Raw genomic sequence first — 16,677 nt, 5'->3', positions numbered from 1 at the left:
GCAGGAGTGCAGATTAATTTAAAAGTAGTTTTCAGCATTTCAGAGGGCATGAACCCTGCTTATGGACTCATGGCCATAAAAAGGTGTTGATCAGTCTTATCTTTAAAAATGTTTTATGCAGCCACATACTGCAGAGTTGCCTGTGGATTGGACATAATAATCAGCAGGGGAAGGAGAGCTCATTACTACAAGCTCTCCTTCCCCTGCAGATTACCTCAGCATGGAGCCACGTATCTCAATCAAAAAAGATTGCTACAGAGAGCTACACAAGATGTTTCTAAATCAGCTAGCTTGGTGTTCAGCCTATAGCTACAACCTTCTTTTAACCTTCAGAAAAGCAGAAAGACCAGGATGGTCTCTGAATATTAGCAACCTATAAGTTTGGAAATAAATCACTAAGCAGGTAAAACTCACCAGCAGATCTGGCCTGTCCCATGCTCACACAACCTATGCCCAGTTCAAATACATAGAAAATTCAACAGCAAGATCTAATGGAAAAGGGACAAGGCAGGACATTGCATGTGTTGGGAGTAATAAAGGTTTAGGGATGTCTAGTACACTGTGTAGTACCAAGAACATTTACTGGGAAAAAAAAAGTGCACATATTGTTTCCTTATATACATATTTAGCTGCTTTAAATAACACAGAAAAACAAGCATAGCTGCAGGAAGCAAAAACATTTGCCTATCAGAAAATTTTGGACCCTACTCACATAAGAGCTCCAACTCATAACTTCAGTGTTTAGAAAACCTTTTAATTGGAATTTAATATTCTGGAGAGAAACAACAACGGTTGCTCCTTGTCCCCAACAAGTAAGAAAATCAGGCACTTGTGGCAATTTTAGAGGACTAAAGGTGCCATGAATGTAGAGACTGGAATGCAACATGAATATCACCAAAATAATGTTCTAAATACACAGACTCATCCAGGTATTACGTATGTCCTATTTATTTCTGAGATAAATTATCATAAATAAATTATTCAAAAAGCCCAGTAATTGGCAATGAAAGGGAAGACAAAAACTCATCTATGATGGAAGCTTAGCAGTTCAGCTCCCCTGTTAATAAGATCCCTGTTGCTACTTTGCATCACATCTTGTCTGTCTGGGTGCATGGGAATTGCTGACTCTTTATTCCACTGCACACCTGCAAAGCTGTACAGACCAGGTGTGCAGCCTCAGGTGCATCCTCAGTGCAATTGGACTAAACACTTGTCCCTTTACCAAAAATTCATACCTATATGCTTCAAAAAAGTTAATGTCTCCAAAAATTAGAAGCTCTTTCATTTGGCTATAAGAACAACATGAGGCTGGTTTTCCAGCATGTACTGAAGCTTCACAAACTATAATATTAAAATGAGAGACAGAGTAAAATTAAGGCAAAGGGGGCAAAACACAGAAGGCTGGTAGAAGTCCTTAAGATGGAACTCTTGCCAAAAGAATAGAGTCACAGCATCACATTTCGCAGTTTGATATTCTAAAATGTAGTAAAATGCAATGTATGTTCATTTGTCAACACAGTCCAGCTTCTTGTGAATGTCAACTATTAAACAGTGACCACTCACTACAAATAATTGTATTGAATTGTATTTTGTGGCTTATTACCAGCCAAAATTTCAGTTTTGACCTCCACATCCTGGAACATCCTGCACTGCATCTGTCCCTGCTTCTAAAATGAACTGCAGCTGATCAAGTCCCTTGACCTGATTTTGACCCAAGATATCCCAGCCCCTATTGCTGTGCACTGAGTCCTGTAAAATCAGCTACTAAGTGGATGTGACAAGCAACACAGCAATGCTTGCCTATCTAGATGAGATCAGACCTGCCTCCTTAAAAATGGTGTACCAGGCATTGTTTTAGCTCCTCAGAAAGCAGTAACACATTCTGTAATGGGAATGACGCAGTCTTTATTCTATCAAAATTAAACTTAGGGATGTGCTAAGAAGAGCTAATACAGAAACACTGAAAGGAAGTATATGTTACAGGAGTAGATACACAAGTTGCAGAATTTCCTGTTGCTGAGATTATAATCATGTGAGGTACTGCACCAAGAGTAGATAATTTGGGATTGGTGTTAGCACTTGAAAGCCACAATGACTAAGAAACAATTATGTGCATCTAAGATGTTAAGCATAAGCTGATCATCTGCTAAGATCAGAATGAATTTTCTTCATCATATTCAGTGCTGTACACCTCAAATCATTATCTTCTATCCTGAGAAAACCTACGAAAGTCAGTTTACCACTCATCACACAAAAGGCTGAACACAAACACAAAGACTACTAATTTTAAGGCCTTTTTTAGGTGCTGCTAGAAATTGTTTTTAAGCCTCCCGGTGAGTATCACAATATGTGGGACAAGGTTTCTACAAACCAAGTGAGCTAGTTTTGTGACAGGAGATTTTAAGCATAATATTTATTCACCTTTGGCAGAAGCAAACAAGTCTTCTGCTATTTACATTTTATTTAGAACTCTCAGATTTAAGATTTTAAGTACCTTGGAGATTTTTCCTTAAATCAAGAAAAAAAAAAATCTATTTTATTTATGTGATGAAACGTGATACAAAATCCTGCTGTAAGTTACATGAGTATAAAATAAAGCTACTTATACAACATGAAAACATTTTGGCCTATATTTTCTCCAAAATAAATAAACCTTACATAAACTAGAATTATATAATGGAAAAATACCCAAAGCAAATACCAAAACCCCCATGAAAGCTTATTACTTACTTGCAACTCTAAACAAATTCAACAGGTTCTTCAACTAATCATGAACATCTAGTAAGATGGAAATAGCTTAAAGCCAAAAAAAAAAACCCATTCAAAATAATAACCCTGTAAAAGCTACAGTGACTTCAAATTCACGTCATCTATTAATTTATCTGCTTATTATGGCATTATATAAAGGACTGGAATTACTCCATTTGGAACATTTTGAACAAAATATTGGAAATATTCAGGGGAAAAAGGGATAATGAAGCAGAAATTTCAGAAAATGGTAATAAGAAAAACTATGTCTCAACAGTTAAAGTCTATCAGCCATAAAACACTTCAGAACACAAAACATTCACTGAATGTATACTTAAAGTGTACACCAAAACTGGCTCTCAGAAAAGCAATGTGAAGGACTTATCATCAGAAAAGAATCATCTAACCCTGCAGTTATAAAATACCTGTTATTCACAATGTCACAGATCTGGAAAAAAAACATCATTAATCTTACCTTTTGCTGTATGAAGTTTCTCTGCCCTTCTTAAAGGAACAGGCCACCTCTCTCCCGGTGGAATTCCAGCATGTCACTTTTGTCTTTCCATCTCTGAGTTCCTGTTAAAGTAATTTTGAGATTTCTCATGGTTGAAAAATGTGGTTCAACAGAGCAAAGGACAAAACAAAGGTCATCATCACCCATCCCTTTGTAAATACTACCATTTTTTCTTTTCCTTCTCTCCTAGTTTTCCTCTTTTTTTCCTCTTGCCTATCTCTCCTAACTTCTACTGCAAACTCACTCCTTTAGGTCAGTGTTCTCCCCTCCCTGCTTTCTTACTTGCAGATGCTGCATGCGTAGAAAAGCTCCCCAAGTACTTCTCACATTTATAGCCCTCAGCTGTTATATATGGCTCTCCAGGAAAGATGGCATCTCCTGTGATTTCTATTTTGATACAGATATATCTGGGGTTTTTTTTATCTTCCATACCTGCAGAAATTCAAGCAGGACTCAACTCTTCAACTTGTTGCATCAGCAGCCATTGTCAGTATTAGTGTCTGCCTGAATGAGGTCACTTTTATTTATATACACTGGAAACTGACTTTGTAAAAACACGTGTTTACTGACATAGAATATATATATTGGTTGCCCATTAAAACTGAGCACACAGAGAATAACAAATCTACATTAACTCCCTTTATATGCAAATTATCCTTTACTGTAAGGTCTCTGGTTTTTACTGTGCTCACTAGGCCTTCACACATCGCTCCACAACGGGACTGGCACAGACAAAACCTGTTGTCAGTAAGTATCCTCGTTGCTCAAAATATTTGTATTAGAAAGGCAAAGCCTTGATGCCGAACACACAACTGAACAGCCACAGGACACAGACGAGATGCTCCTCGAGCAGCAGGGCCGGATGAGAGCACTTGGGAAAATTCTCTCCCAAACCAACCAGTGGCTAAAGAAAGCGGGGAGGAAAGCGGCCGGCCCGTGACCCCACCCGGCCTCCAGGGACGGCCGAGAGCCCGCAGGGACCGGGCACACGCGGTGCCCCGGGCGGGACCCGCAGCCCCGCCGGGCCCGGCAACCCGCCCCGGGGCCGCCACCGCCTCCCGCCCGCCCCGCCCCGCCCCGCCCCGCCCGCACCCACCGTCCCGCCGCGGCCCCGGCGAGCGCAGCGGAGGGCGCGGAGCCGCTGCCTCAGGTAAGCGGCGGCCCCGGGGCCTCCATGGCCGTGCGGCGGCCGAGCGCTCCCCGCGGGAGGCGGGCGGGCCGGGCCGGGCCGGGCCGTGGGGCTCGGCAGCTCCCGCCGCGGTGCCGGGGCCGTGCCGGGGCCGTGCTCGGGTTCGGGCGGCGCGGACCCGCCCCGGGGAGGCCGCGCAGCTCCGGGCCGGGAGCTCGTCACGGGCAGCGGCCGCTCGTGGGGACTCATCTCCGGCTGTCTGTGTGTTTACAGGAAATAAACGGGCTCTGATGCGGGCAACGCGATGAAATTCGGGTGCCTTTCCTTCCGACAGCCCTACGCGGGGTTGCTTCTGAACCAGATCAAAACAGTGGAGACTCGCTGGCGTCCCTTGCTAGCAGGCTACAAGAACTGCACCATTGCTATTCATATCGCTGTTAAGGACTGGGAAGATGAATCATGGAGAGACATTCTTTTGAATAGGTTTGGTATGACACCAAAACAAGTGCAAGATTTGTTGGATGAAGGGGAAAAATTCGGCAGAGGAGTTATTGCAGGTAAGCAACCTGAGATTTTATTTTCCAAGCAAGCTTTCAGTTTGTTAACATTCAAATACACATGTGCTTCACGTGGTTGTGCTCATTATGACATTTTTTTAGCACTCTGAAGGAGTGGAGCCTGAATTGTGATAGGTGGGGGGGTCTATTTCAATTCCTGTAGGCTGAGTACAGCAAGGGAAGTTGTCAGTAAAATTTGTACTATTTCATTGTGTTGGAAATGTGAGGTATTTTTGACCTTTAGGTTGAAGAATTTTAGTTAGGCCTCTGTCTTCTAAAAACACTCTACTTAAAACTTCAGGCTACGAAGTCAGTACAAGAAATAAATGGATTTGTGCTAACTCCTCATGCAGTAAGACAACATAGGTTGCACGTTGTTTCAAGATAATAAATGTCAATTCCACACTTTTTGCATTTTGAGCTGAGGAACTCTTGCAATACTCATGGTCAAGTGAAGTCATGACACTGCAGCGCTTTACATGTCATTTTAAAGTATTACATAAGTAATTACATAAATCCTGTTTCAGTTTTACTGACACGCAGTGTTTGGGCAGTGAAGAAGTTTGTTTCTGTAACACAGTCAGGATGGAGTGATGTTTCATTGTGTACATTGTGCTGACATAGAGTGGATGTTGCTGCACTGTCCACTTACAAAGTTTTTATCCAGCAGTCATTTTGCACCGTTTCTGTGTAGTTATATTTGTTAAACCATCTATCTTTCATTGTCATTTGAATATTTGTAGCTATTCTGGTACAACAGATTACTTCTATCACACTGAAAAATTGTTGTGGTTCTTCGGTGCTGAAAACTGTAGGTCCTACATTATATGCAGATTTGGAGCCTTGGCATAAATTGCACACTCAGTTGTGGAATAGGTATCAAAGCTTCTTTGATCTTTATTTAACATTTTTAATCACTAAGCAATATAGAAATTCCCTTTTGTGACATGAAAAGGTTTCCAGACAGCAGGAATTTCCATATAGTTAAATGATTTTAAAATGTTAATAGAATAGTGTCCTGAGAGGGGCAGAGAGTTTTTTTTATGCTTTAATGAATCTGTTTCAAGGCCAAATGTAGCTCAGGAGTTTTGGTAGCAGGTGTATCTCCTTAGCTGCAGGCTGCTTTTCACAGAATTCTCTATCACTGAGTTGTGGTGATTATAACTAGGTCCTTCTCCTGTTCTTCACCCATCTGAGGTCAGTCACCTGGTCCATCTACTGCAGCAAAAGGCACAGGCTGGAGGTGTGCATCCCTCTGACTGTGTGCCTCTGGTGACAAAGTGGCTGTTCTGTGTGTCCTCAGGGAGGGTAACTTCTGGAAAACTTTTCTCTTGGAGATCAAACAGGCAACTAATTTTGTATTTTAATTTTACAATACAGGATTAATTGACGTTGGAGAAACATCACTCTATCCAGAAAACCTGCCTCCTGAAGAGATTCTGGAGCTGGAAAACAAAGCTGTCCTCAGTAATCTAGAACAGAAATACTTGACTGTTGTTTCAAATCCAAGATGGCTCCTGGAACCAATTCCTGCCAGAGGGAGAACAGGTGTGTGGCAGGTGGACATCCCTGAAGAACTGATCCCTTCAGAAGTGTAGGTGTTGCCCCTTACTACTGTTTTTCCTGCCTAAAAACAAACTTGTAATTCACAAGTCAGCATCTTGTTTAGGATTCCCTTCCAAAACTAAAATGGCAAATACATTTGAAGAACTGCTCTTTTAAGGCAAAACAAGCAAGATGTGATTTTTATGACTATTACTGGAAATTATTGTTCTTTTCTAGATTTTCCTGTGTAAACAACTAAGTAAATGCCTTTTTTTTAACACATCATTTTGTATTGTGTGCCAATTTAAAATGTGAGCAAATAAAACCGTATTATATGATGCTTGCATCTCTGATTATAGGAAAATAGTGCTTAAAAGCAGGCTGCCATCATTAATAGGGTATCTGTCTCACAGCTCACTCCTAATCCTACTTTAAGGATAGATTGTTTTCATTCACAGGGAAGTACACAAGATACACATCTGAAGGATACAGCTCTGTGACCTGATAGAAGTTGTAGGAAGGCCATTATGAGAAAAAAGGTGCTTGTTAAAAATGAAATGAAGCAAGTATTACATTTCTTTCTCTCATTTAAGATGAAAAATACCAATAATCTTTCAAAAACATACAAACTGATCTAGAAACCCAACCACCACTGTCAGCCACTTTAGCATGGAATGATAGGATGCTGACACATACTTTCTCAGCCACAAGAAAACTGCACATCGGGTACAGCAAGACTCATAGAAAACTTTAAAAAATCCCATTGAGAATATTCTTTTCATTTTATGTGTTTAAAGTACTTGGAAATAACCAATGTATATTCTATCAGCATTTCTGTTAATCAGAAAAATGGTACCTCAGGAGTAGAGAAACAAAAGACAGGTTTACTGCCATGCTCATCTCCCATGTAGTAAAGGCTTATTTCATTGGAACAACAATCTGTCCCATCAGAATATTCTGAGTTAGTTTGCACATAGAGGACCCAACGTACCTCCCTAGCTGTTCCTCCTGCTGGCACCTCATTGCACCACCTTTCTTTGCACAATTCTTCATGAATCACTACACACTTCCCCTTGTCACCCCACCAAAGGGACTCAAAACAATCGCTCTCAACACCATCCCAGAGCTGCTTTGGAAAGCTGAGGAATGTGGAGGCATTGCTTTGGCTAGAGCTCTCCTCAGGTGAATTTAGATGCTCTCTTCTTCACCAGTGTTGCTCAGTTGGTTTGTAGAGACTTTCCTTCTATTGGAGATCCAAAGGCAGAGTCACTAGCTGTTTTTTTGTCACATACTGGATGAAGTCAAGCTTGACTCAAATCCATTGGCCAGAATCACATGAAGTTTCCAATGAGGAAAGCTCCATTTTAAATTCTTTTTTCTTGGCTTGAGCGAATTTTTCAGTTGAAGCCATTTACCTTTAGCAGCCAGATGGCCCTGCAGACAGCCAGCTGAAAGGAAGTGACCAGCCTGACTGAGAATCCCAAGGGAAAGTTCTCAGTCATCACTAGGACACCCATGCTGTGCTGCTGGGACATCAGAGCAGCATCCAGTGTCCCAGTGACATGAAACAGCAGCAGCAAATGTTAAATACCACTTGTTGGTTTTCATTTACAGATTTTTTTTACTCGAGCCACAAAACAAATGAAACTGCAACAAAATAAGGTATGGGATAGGACAGTGCTGGGCTGGGTTTCAGCCAGTAGCTGCTCCACAGGCAGGAAGAGGGAGCTCTGCAGCATCAAGAATGGAAGCACCATATCCAAGTTTTACAGGTGTGCACTTTGCACACATGCAGAAATGTCCATACACTCCCTTCTCTTATTGCCATGCTAACACTAGGGAAGCCTAACCTATGGTATTTAAACTACCAAAACTGGGGGTTACTTAAACACAGAGAGTAGCTGCAAGGATCTGGGAATACCAGACATCCATTTTTGTAAGCTACAGGACTACAGATTTCATAGACTCAGTTTCTCCAAAGCACCTGTAAGTCCAAGATGCTGTCAAAGCAGGTCTTTCTTCAGACAAGAAAATGCTATAGCAACACCAGTGAGTTCCTGTCTTGAAAAGTTTAATCATTTACACCAACCAACACAAAGTTGGTAACAAAGACCAAGCTATGATATTTATACCTAACCAACAGCTGTGAGACCTACAACAAACGTTTCTGGCACAGACTGCACACAATGCAATGGGGAACAGCTTATTAAACAGCCAGTCTAGTGGGAGAATGGTGTACATGCTGCTCAGGAAGTATCAAAATGTGAAACTGGTAAACCAACAAAAGCGACATGTGACTCCCAAGACAGTGCAAAAGTTGAAATACTTACATGAAAATTTACATGGCTAACTCAAAAGCATCATGTAAGTTGCCATATATTCTCCTTCTCCCCCCCAAAAAAGCTTTCCAGTGTTGCACGAGAAGAGCAACACTCTTGTGCCTCTGTGGTTGAGACAATGATTGTGGCTGAACAGAAAAAGCAGTAAAGAGGTACTATGCTAAGGCATCCCCAAAGCATTTAAAAGAGACACAAAAAATCAAGTGTATATTTAGGACCTAAAAGACACCTGGAATAGCATAGGCATTTCATACAGGGTTTTTAAAAAAATACTTTTAGATAATACTTATACTGTACACAAGACTTTTAAACAATATATTACACTGCTAAAAATGTTCATATAAATACTATACAGGCAAGCGTGCAACCAACCCGTTAGGAAGGTTCACAAATTAGACAACCACAATCCTCTGGAAAAGCTCTCAGATTATCTTCGAGATCTCTGATTTGTGTAATCCAAGCCACTGATTCAGCAATACCTATTTTAAAGGAATTTGGACAAGGCATGAGATGAAATACATTTGTCTGCTGATGACCAGTTCAAGTTTAATTTGCTACTGTCATCTTAATCTGGCATATCAATGTTTAACTTGGGAGGTGGAATCACATATTTTCCAGGACTCTGTGTAATGACCACTCCAGTCTTTTTTCGAAACATTGGTGCAATTTTTGGCGGTTCAGGCAGTGGTGTTTCTTCTGTCTCTTCATTATCTTCATGATGAAGATCATAAGAAATATTTCCATATTCTCGTAGGAATGGGAAAATTTCAAGTAGGAACTGGCAAAAGTCTTTGCGAATTCCAAACCACCCTAAAGAAAAAGGGAAAATTATTTCATGTTACTGCAGAACAGAATGAACACATAATTAAGCAGGCAGACCATGCAATCTCATTTAAGTTCTCTTGATTGTTTGCATGTGAATAATATAAAATTTGTCAGTGCTGCTTCTCAGTGTTTCTTACCCCTGCAGTTCAGGTTACATACACATAGATATACATCCAGAATAGGGACATGCATTTGCACACACGTGCCTGTGTATATATCCATCTCTATAAATTACAATTACACTACCACAGCAAGAATCCATTTCATTTCACACGTTACACAGTGTCAGGTCACATCAGTACAGAGAAAGAACACAAAGGACTTTGCAACTCAACCAAAGCAAGTAGTGCCACATGGGATGACACTGTAAGCACAGAAAACTTACTGCGGTCACCTGAAAACAACAGTCTAACAAATATATGAATTCTTTCATGAGAATATACATAGAAAAGCCCTTTTTCAAAATACAAATCTTAATAAAATACATTTTAGCATTGATTTTCGATCTGTTCCCAGGATTTTGAAAATACTTACAGTGATTTCCACCTTTCTGCCCAAATGTTGTTGCCATTAATGTTATCAGTGAAAGCCAGAGAGGAACAAATATGGGTATGAAGGAAAAAGAATTATGTCCATCCAGTCTGTGTACTAGCAAGATCTAAATGGAAAAAAAAAAATAGTGTCAGTTTAATTGCAATACTCACTTTCAAAATGCTTAAAGCATAGGCTGATTTCAGATCTTTAACTTCACACATCTGTGGGGGAAAAATGGTCTCCACAGAAGCATGTAGTTACAGTTCCAATGCAATGCAGATTTTACTAAAAACAACTTTAAAGAACACATTTGCTGTTAATATTTTATTCCAAAACAAAAAGCAGCACTCTCATTTCAGTAAGTTAAAAACCCCAGTATTCATCACTCCCTGAAAAAAAGAACAAGACACAAACTCATTATGCTTTTCCAACCTCAAATGTGAGCAGTGGAACCACAATTGTCATCCAGCTGACAGCCATCGTGATGTGTGTCCTCCTCTGCTCAGCAATCACATCCATAGAGCGCAGGAACAGAACAGACCACACAATGTAATAGAGCACTACCAGGCACAGGAAGGACATCAAGATCCACAGTGGAACACAAACAACCTGAGGGAGAGAGAGATTTGATTTGTTTCAGGTGTGGCTCTTTTAAATGAAGCATGTCTACATATTAAGTCTAAACAAGAAAAAGAAATTTAAGTCTTTAACTAATATAATCTCTAACAGGAGAGCATCAATTCAAGCATGCTGTTACGAGCCATATCAGCTCTCTGAGGTTCCCCAGCTTTTTAAACCCCATGAAGATGAAACAATTTAAAATTAGGTCAATGTAGTTCAACTTTAGTAAGACATCCATGAATTTACGTGGGCTCAAATTGTACTTGAAATTGATTTTAGCAAGTATTTCCTACAGTGGACACCTTATTTGGAAGGGTTTCAATCCTTTCTCAAAATTTTAGGAAAAGAGAAAGGACAGACATAACCACACCAGATTGTCAGTTTTATGGCAGTTTGCAAAAATCCAGACATAGAAAGAGCACTTTTGTATTCTAAAGGCATTTGGGACAGGATATCTGTTACCATGGGCACTTACACGCATGGTAACACAACAAATAAAACTAATTATTTACCACACCATATTTACCAACACATTCTCTAACTCACCAATCATTTTCATGGCTAGTTTACTGTTCCCATTGGAAACTTTGGTTAAGATTTCTCTTTCAACCACTGCTCAGGGATTAACTGCAGTTGGTGGCACATTCCTCTCCCTCAGAGGGTGAAATGCCCAAAGAACAGCCTCCAATTACCACTGAATGAAATGCCAGACCTTCAGTGGAGGATTGCTAAGCAAGCAAGAATGTTATCATGGACTAACCACATATTAACTGTTCCCTAGAGTAAATATCTTTATGAAATTCAGCATTTAAACAAAGATAAGAAGAAAACACTTGTTACGTACAAGCCATGGCCATCTGATGATATCGTCTAGTCTGAGTGCAATAAATATGAACTGCAGAATATTGACTGAACACAAGATTTCCAGCTAGAAAAAGAAAAAACATTAGTTAGCTCTTAGCACGATAAAGCTATTACCAAGATAACCAAGTCAAAGGACTTCTCTGACTCCATCACTGCAATGAGCAGGCAATATTTCAGATTAAATACTTCTGAAAATAATAATAAATTAACAACTACTTTAATTACTCATGTCAAAAATTAATGTCCTGGATTAAAGACAGGCCCCTCTTATGTTTCTAGCAAATCAAAGGGAAATAATGAAATCTTCATGGAATAAAAAGAAAACAAAGTAGAACAGCACTAACTGAAGATGATAAAAGACTAAAAAAAAAAACATTATAAAAATGAGTAGAGACAGCTGTTGCCTTTTATGGATTCCACTTTCTTCTGCCAGTACTTAGCAGCTGTGCAGTCATCTGTAAATCAATGGGCAATCAAGCATCATCCAGTAGAAGGCAAGTACTTCTACACAAATTTTACTTTTAGGAATGGTTAACTGTGAATAGAATCCTGCAAAATAAAATTCTATAGCCAACTGTTTTAAAATGAGCAACTTAAAATATCAGTTTACCAGCCATCCTAACAATCACTTACTATAAATGTTTCTCTCTCTAGTGATAAACTCACCCTAGGCTACTGTTAGAGAAACAGTCCCTTAAAATTAAAATACCTTAAAAAGCTGAACCTCATCTAAAAATCAGATTTTTAATGGGGTAGTTCAAGGACATAGCAAAACAAAAAATTCCTTAAACAAAATAAATTCAGGAAGAATTCTAAGTTCATTGCAAAACACCAGAACCGTGGGAATATCTTGAGAATCCTTCCAAAACCAAAAGGAGTTAAAGATAGAGGCAGAAAGCAAAACCTTACTGTTTTATGCCTACCATCCACACTCCCAAATTAAAGATTAAACACAGAGATTGGGATATTAAGACATTTTCAGCCCTGATTACCAAGAGCTCTGGAAGTTCAGTTCTGCCTAGGGACTGGGCTTGCTATCAGTGGAATTGTTTTCAGTTGTTTTCATGTAAATGTCCAGTGTTAGTCCATATTGCAGAGTTCCTGGTGAGTTCTTTTAACATACAATAATAAAAAAGCAGGTTCAACACATGCTGCAATTTGGTAGTTGAAAAAAATTAGAAGATAGTAGAAAAAGTTATATTATTCCTGATCATGACTTTCATTCACACTTGCAGGTGAGTGCAAACAATTAACTGGATTGATGCAGTCCTCCATATCACACTTTCTTGAGAGTCAAACTGTCACTGAATTGGTCCTGCACTGTCACAAGTTTTACACAGCACAAAGGAAGCCTCACCTCCAGGGACCTGTCGTGTCGGAATCCCCACACACACGCTGCGACGGACACCGGAGACACAAAGAACAAGGGCATGAAGACCAGAAGCCAGAAATGGGTTCCTCTTTCGATCCTGTCACACACCAGGACTTCAAACATCAGCAGTAGCAGGTGGATGCCTACTGCAATTAACATAGCTTTGAACTCCACACAGGTTTCTCCTTCTGCTCTGAAGAGAGGATAAGGAAGCATTCAATTTACTTGCCAAAAAGAAAACACGCTATTTTGCAAACATTCCAAGACGCTTGGTAAGTTGATGATAATTATTTTTAAAATGTTGGAAACAAATGTTCTAGATGCTCTTATGCTGTTAAAAAACCCATTTATGAACTGAATTCAGTACAGAGCATACATCCTATTCCCTCTGTTCTGCCAAATAAACATCCTCAACTTACCGGTACTGCGGGTTCCGAGCCCATACTCCTGTTCCCACCGAGGCACCAACAATCACCATCAACTTCCACAGCCATATCGGAGCAAACACAGCCCAGTAACTCCACTGAATCTTGTCATCCAGACGTAGAGACAGCAACACAGAGAAGAGCAGCAGGCAGGCATAAATAAGGAATTTGCTATTAAATAAAACAAGCAAACAAAAAAAAAAGAGTCAGAAATCACGGCAGGCAACTTCCCATGAACTTTGTACAGAACAAAATCAGTCATAGCTGAAATTTAACTGGGATACTTCCTAACAGAAAACGTGTGTCAAACTTCTTTGCAAGGAATCCAGTATTTCATTATAAATATAGCACCTCTTTCACTTATAAAACCATTGCTTCAAGGGAATGCATCAAAAGCATTCTTGCATGACAATCTCAATGAATGGACAGCTATAAATAGTTCCCTCCCACAAGGATCCAGTCAGGAACTGTATTATTCGAGGCTCAGAAATATACCAGCTGTACATGTTTGTAGACAATGTGTTCTGTCCCACGAATCAAATAACATGGTTTCGAACATCAAAAACTAAATTACGTAATATATGAAATTTTATCCTCACCGCTTTTAACTAGAGGTTATAAGCTACTACAAACTGTAATAGGGCAGACTCCAGATATTTTTTTTCTTAATATTTACATTCAGTTAGAAAAGCAACACTATGGAAAAAAACAACAGGTTAAACTTTGTTAAAAGTTATTGATTGCAGACTGAAGTTTCTAACTGAAATACTGATGATGGTGCTTATGAGTTTTAAGTAGCTATATTGACATATTTTATGATTTAGTCAATTTAAGAATGAATTAATGTATCTGGAATACATGAGCAGTGGCACAGCAATTGATTTCACCATCAAACATGAAACAAAATAATTACATAATAGGCAATTTCCTCACCAGACAGGAAGGGAAAAGTAACCCACCCATTCACCAAAAGCTCACAGACTGCCTTATAAAAAACATAATTAGGCTTCAACACCACTTTAGTGAAGTAATTATATGTATTTTAAAACATGGATAACCTAAGGAACGGAGTAAAGCAGCCAGTCAGGGATACAACCCTCTCTCCACCAGCACAACTCCAACTATCCACTTCCCATTCTCATCAAATAACACAGCATTTCTCAGAACAGCATTGCTACCCTTAGATACCAAGCTGTTTTGTCTCTACTCAGGACAAGTGTCTCATTTGCCTCTTCATAAGGAAAAGCAGATTTATTATGTCAGCATTTCCTCACATGCTTGATAAAGCTACCTCAGGATGGGATGATATAAACCAGTCACTCTTCACAGCAACAGAGAGATGTCTCAGCTTCCTCAGCTAGTTATCCTTTAATATTCAATATTCGTGTAATTTGTATCTTCCCTGGCTCCTTAATAAATACAGCAGTAAAATGCCATGTGGTAAAGCACCACTACTTCCCGAGTGTTCCAGCAGCATCAAAACACTCGAGATGAAGATTTCTGCAGAAGTGCAACATTCAGCTTGCTCATTCACCACTCAGCACCCAAATAAGCTGCAAGCATCGCTCTCGTAACAAAACTTCATAAAGCTTCTGGGACTTCTGCTCCTACTTTTCCATTACTTCCAACCACACATATTTCAATTGTTTACTTCAGCCTCTGCAACAATGCGTTTCCCGGAGCGCTGGTTACCCTTTTGTTTGTCTCAACAACCGACTGAACACAGCTCGCTGTAACTGCCATCACGTAAAGCCTCCTTCACATGGAAGGCTTTTCCAGGACTCTCAGCATCTCAAGCCACCTTGCACAAGTTACTTGGACAGCTTTATTCCGTGGTCTTAAAATTACCCGGTAACAGCAAAAAATTCAACTCATTCCCTAAGTTTAACAGTTTCATGTGTGAGTACTCGCTTGGCGAGCCAGCCAGAATCCCAGGCAGCAGTGACTTGATAATTTTAGGAGAGCCGGGATGCAGACTTGCCCCCTGGGATGCTCCCTGTCCATCCCAGGACTGCTCAGCCGGCCAACACCGAGCCTGAGGGGGGGGCGTGGGGCAGCTCCGCACCCCAGAGCACCACGGCGAGCACTCAAACACCACAACGAGCCTTGGAATCATTTGAGAAAGTTACACAATAAACAAAAAAAAGAAGACTGGAAATCGGGCTGGGAACCAGGTGAGGAGCGCCGGGGAGCATACACCGACCCCCGCGGCGCCGGGAGGGCTGGACTCCAGGATCTCAGAGGTCTCTTCCACTCTGGCTGATCCCGTGAAGGAAACCGGGAACGGCGTGTTCCCGGCGCCGCCCGAGCCCGCGGTGCGGAAGCGCCGCCCGAGGCCGCGCTCCGCTCGGACGCTGAGGGTCCCGCACCCAGCGCCTCTCCCGGCCGGGCTGCCGGGCTGACCCCGCCGGGCCGGCCGTGCCCGCGCCGCCCTCACCTGGGGTTGAAGTCCTGGAAGAAGCCGCGCAGGTTCATCGCGGCCGCTCTACCAGGCGCTCATGGCGCGGCCACCGCTCTCGGGCCTGGCCGGGCCGGGCCTCGCCGCCTCCGCGCGTGCGCACGGCCCGCCGCCGGGAACCGGGCGGTGCGCGCCGCCGGCCTTCCCGGGAGGGCACCGCGCATGCGCGGGGAGGGGCCGGGGCGGGGCTGTGAGGAGCGACCCCGCCCCTCCCGCCTCAGAGCAGGATTCCTTCCTTATCTGAGCAGAACCGGCCTGGCTCCAGCAGGAAGCCGTTCCCTCTTGTCCTGTCACTCCATGCCCTCGTAGAAAGTCCCTCGCCGGCTCTCCTGGAGCCCCTTGGGATACTGGAAGTTGCTATAGGGTCTCCCTTCAGCCTCTTCTTCAGGCTGAATAGAATTTGGTTGACTATTACACCTCTCTGGGCAACGCTGAGGCATTTAAATCTCTGGGACAATTAAATCACTGAACATTTAGGGTCAGCTCTATGAAAACTTGTCATAATCCAGCATTCACCGAGAAATGTTTCAAATACAAATTCAAACAAACAAAAAACCAAACCAACCAACCAACCCCATTAACTTTGTTTTAGGGAATCGGGATGGTCTTTTTCGACGTCTGCTAAAAGTTTTTCGATGGCCTAGCATAATTCTGCAGCCTTTGCTGCAACAAATCCCCCGCCCATACGCTCGGCCAGACTGTGGTACACGGTGGTGTTCCCCCCCTGTTCCTTTGTAGGCTGGAAC

The 16,677-nt window shown here is 41.5% G+C and overlaps 2 protein-coding genes across 2 annotated transcripts; one reads left to right on the top strand and one right to left on the bottom strand.

Annotated features, from left to right (window-relative positions):
* Positions 1 to 4,249: 4,249 nt before the first annotated feature.
* On the top strand, positions 4,250 to 6,833 carry LOC127471114 (EOLA-like protein). The gene is made up of 3 exons (XM_051787669.1): positions 4,250 to 4,412; positions 4,665 to 4,948; positions 6,329 to 6,833. Exons 2-3 carry the CDS (start codon positions 4,696 to 4,698, stop codon positions 6,544 to 6,546), a joined length of 471 nt encoding a protein of 156 aa, XP_051643629.1. The 5' UTR covers positions 4,250 to 4,412; positions 4,665 to 4,695; the 3' UTR covers positions 6,547 to 6,833.
* Positions 6,834 to 8,547: 1,714 nt separating this feature from the next.
* TMEM185A (transmembrane protein 185A) lies at positions 8,548 to 16,076 on the bottom strand. The gene is made up of 7 exons (XM_051787522.1): positions 15,911 to 16,076; positions 13,468 to 13,644; positions 13,034 to 13,241; positions 11,657 to 11,740; positions 10,624 to 10,800; positions 10,192 to 10,315; positions 8,548 to 9,642 (listed from the first exon to the last, which is right to left on the bottom strand). The coding sequence occupies exons 1-7, from the start codon at positions 15,946 to 15,948 to the stop codon at positions 9,398 to 9,400; spliced, it is 1,053 nt and encodes a 350-aa protein (XP_051643482.1). The 5' UTR covers positions 15,949 to 16,076; the 3' UTR covers positions 8,548 to 9,397.
* Positions 16,077 to 16,677: the final 601 nt, after the last annotated feature.

Source organism: Manacus candei, unplaced genomic scaffold, assembly GCF_025592945.1.
Source record: "Manacus candei isolate 608988 ecotype Guabito, Panama unplaced genomic scaffold, ASM2559294v1 h1tg000003l, whole genome shotgun sequence".
Lineage (NCBI taxonomy): Eukaryota > Metazoa > Chordata > Aves > Passeriformes > Pipridae > Manacus > Manacus candei.
Note: the sequence above shows the minus strand (reverse complement) of the source record. Positions and strands in the feature narration are given on the sequence as shown.

Excerpts from the sequence above, each read along its gene's own strand:
- LOC127471114 (XM_051787669.1), top strand. The coding sequence starts at position 4,696 with ATGAAATTCGGGTGCCTTTCCTTCCGACAGCCCTACGCGGGGTTGCTT. Across the intron at positions 4,949-6,328 it reads CGGCAGAGGAGTTATTGCAG|GATTAATTGACGTTGGAGAA; the intron begins GTAAGCAACCTG and ends TTTACAATACAG.
- TMEM185A (XM_051787522.1), bottom strand. The coding sequence starts at position 15,948 with ATGAACCTGCGCGGCTTCTTCCAGGACTTCAACCCCAG. Across the intron at positions 13,242-13,467 it reads GCTCGGAACCCGCAGTACCG|AGCAGAAGGAGAAACCTGTG; the intron begins GTAAGTTGAGGA and ends TCCTCTCTTCAG. Across the intron at positions 11,741-13,033 it reads GACACGACAGGTCCCTGGAG|CTGGAAATCTTGTGTTCAGT; the intron begins GTGAGGCTTCCT and ends TTCTTTTTCTAG.